Source organism: Canis lupus, chromosome 33, assembly GCF_048164855.1.
Source record: "Canis lupus baileyi chromosome 33, mCanLup2.hap1, whole genome shotgun sequence".
Taxonomy (NCBI): Eukaryota; Metazoa; Chordata; class Mammalia; order Carnivora; family Canidae; genus Canis; species Canis lupus.
The window spans coordinates 25,149,316-25,152,073 of record NC_132870.1 but is presented as its reverse complement, the minus strand read 5'-3'; the positions used below and the strand labels follow the sequence as shown (position 1 = coordinate 25,152,073).

Below are 2,758 nucleotides of genomic sequence, written 5' to 3'. Positions count from 1 at the left end.
TAAAAGAGCTATTTTAGTATACACATATCATATTAGATAATTCTATTGTTTTACATGGTAAAAAAAAAAAAGTGTGCAGATGAGTTAACAGTATTGGATTATAGCAGCAAAACTGGTTCCAGATGTTGTGCTCAAAGCAAAGCAAAGCAAGAGAGAATCTCCATCTTGGTGACCTGGTAAGTAAATGCCCTGCAGATGCCAGCTCACCTCTATCACTGGGGCCACATCACTAGCACCCAGGCACATGCTGGCTAAATCTGAATGTTCTAGAAATGAAATCAAGAGTGCTCCTCGACAATTATTCAGTTAGGCCAGCCAAATCAAAGAAATTCAATGAACTAGGGGTGGTAGAAGGGGAGGAGGGCGGGTGGTGGGAGTGAATGGGTGACGGGCACTGGGGGTTATTCTGTATGTTGGTAAATTGAACACCAATAAAAAACAAATTAAAAAAAAAAAGAAATTCAATGTTAATTATACATACTGACTGATCCTGGAAATCAGTTCCAACATCAGTGGTTAGTTAAGGTGGAAGAAAAATGAAAATGGAAGGTTCACCTCACAAAATATAAAGCATAACAAAGCAATGAAATAGAAATGTTAAAAGTACTTCATACAAAACACATCGAAAGTTTAAAAAAAAATTAAATTCTCAGGCACAGGTAAAATGTGGATGGGCACCCCCCCGCCCTCCAATGACCTCTCGGAAACACGCAGTCGTGGTACTCATGCGGAATGTTCTCTGTATCTTCTGTATCTTGCTAAGTGTCTTCGTTACCTTACACGTGGTGCCTGTGGACCCCACCGTCAGCATCCCCACCCTGCATCCGCAGCTGCATCTGAGCCTGCATCCTTGCGATCATCTCCTGCATGCAGCGGAGCTCTGCTTCCTTCTCCAGCAGGATCTGGTCTTTATTCATGGCCTCATTTTCTACTTTTCTGCCGCCTCTTTTGAGCCTCTCAGAAGGGAAGTTTTCGTAGTGAAGGTCCTGGGTCACCTCCTGGAGATCCTGCATGTGGGTGATGAGCGTTGTCCGCAGCTTCAGGAAGTCGTTGTGCTCCGGGCTCTCCACCTCCACAACACCCCACGGGTACAGGCGGCCTCTGACCTTCTTGCCCTTGGCTTCAATCAGCTGATTGGATCCAACCACAGAGAACGGGATACTGGCCTTGAGAAGTCTGGTCTGCTCTTTAAAGTCCTCACCTTCATCTGATTCTGCATCAGGTAAGTGGTAGATTTTGATGTTACGTTCTTCAGTTTCATCAGAATTCTTTTCTTCAAGCGCTCCTGCTCCTTCAGGGTGAGGGTGTCAGCTTTGGCAATGACGGGCACGATGATCTCCTTATTGTGTATTGCTTTCATGAATGCGACGTCTGAGGGCTTAAGTCCATGTCCAAAGGGGGAGATGAAGTAAAAGCAGCAGTGCACCCTGTTATCGATGATGTGCCGCCGGTTCAAACCACTCTCGTCCTGCAGGTACCGTTCAAACTGCTCGTCAGTGTAGGAGATGATGGTCTTGAAACAGTCCCTGCAGTTGATGGCATCCCCGTCGCCAGGCGTGTCCACCACTGTCAAGCGCAGCTTGACCCCTCGCTCCTCCATGTCCACAGTCGAAGCCTCAATCTGGACAGTTCTTTCAATTTTCTCTGCGGCTCCAGGTATGATTCTTTCTGGGTGGAGATCAGTCAGGAATAGGCTGTTTATGAGAGTTGATTTTCCTAGACCCCATTCACCGACCAACATTAGTGTGAACTCAAAACCTTTTTTTTTTTTTTTTTATTGGTGTTCAATTTACTAACATACAGAATAACCCCCAGTGCCCGTCACCCATTCACTCCCACCCCCCGCCCTCCTCCCCTTCTACCACCCCTAGTTCGTTTCCCAGAGTTAGCAGTCTTTACGTTCTGTCTCCCTTTCTGATATTTCCCACACATTTCTTCTCCCTTCCCTTATTTTCCCTTTCACTATTATTTATATTCCCCAAATGAATGAGAACATATAATGTTTGTCCTTCTCCGTGTGGAGGTTCCTCAAACAGTTAAAAATATACCTGCCCTACGACCCAGCAATTGCACTGTTGGGGATTTACCCCAAAGATACAAATGCAATCAAAACCTTTTTTCACTGATTTTTGGTGAACTTGATTGGGAAGATTCGCAAATCCGACATAGCCAGGAACTTCTGGATTTATAAACTGAGTTGGTTGTTGCTTAGACATCTTGATTGGGAAGATTCGCAAATCCGACATAGCCAGGAACTTCTGGATTTATAAACTGAGTTGGTTGTTGCTTAGACATCTTCATTGAAGATTTCTCAATCGCCGACGCGTGGAGAAGCAGGCGCCGACTACCACGCGGTGGACCGCCCAGTGCCCGACCGGTAAAATTCAGTTTAAAAGCCACAATACCCTGAATCCATCTAATTGAAATAACCTCTTTACTGCTTCTTCTCCTCGAACATTCTATCTAGCTATCAATTAATGTTTTGCTTATACATTACCTCCCCAATTAAATAGAATTTTTTAGGTATTGATAATTAAAATTATTATTGCACATTTAATCTAGATGTGACTGTATATGAAAATAAGCACTTTATATTTATTATCTCACTTGCTTTTAATGATATCCATTTGTAGTAAGCTTTAGGCTCATTTTTAATACAGGAAGTGACCCTGAGAGAGAGAAGGATTCCTTGACCAATGTCATCTAGCAAGTAAACAATAGAACCAGATAAATGTTTCACTTTCTTGCTTACCACTTC

The 2,758-nt window shown here is 43.6% G+C and overlaps 1 protein-coding gene across 1 annotated transcript; it reads right to left on the bottom strand.

Moving 5' to 3' along the window:
- Positions 1–710: 710 nt before the first annotated feature.
- LOC140623840 (septin-2-like) lies at positions 711–2,218 on the bottom strand. The gene is given in 3 exon segments (XM_072810549.1): positions 711–1,264; positions 1,267–1,758; positions 2,114–2,218. Coding segments are annotated over 3 exon segments (1,083 nt in total). The 5' UTR covers positions 2,217–2,218; the 3' UTR covers positions 711–776.
- Positions 2,219–2,758: the final 540 nt, after the last annotated feature.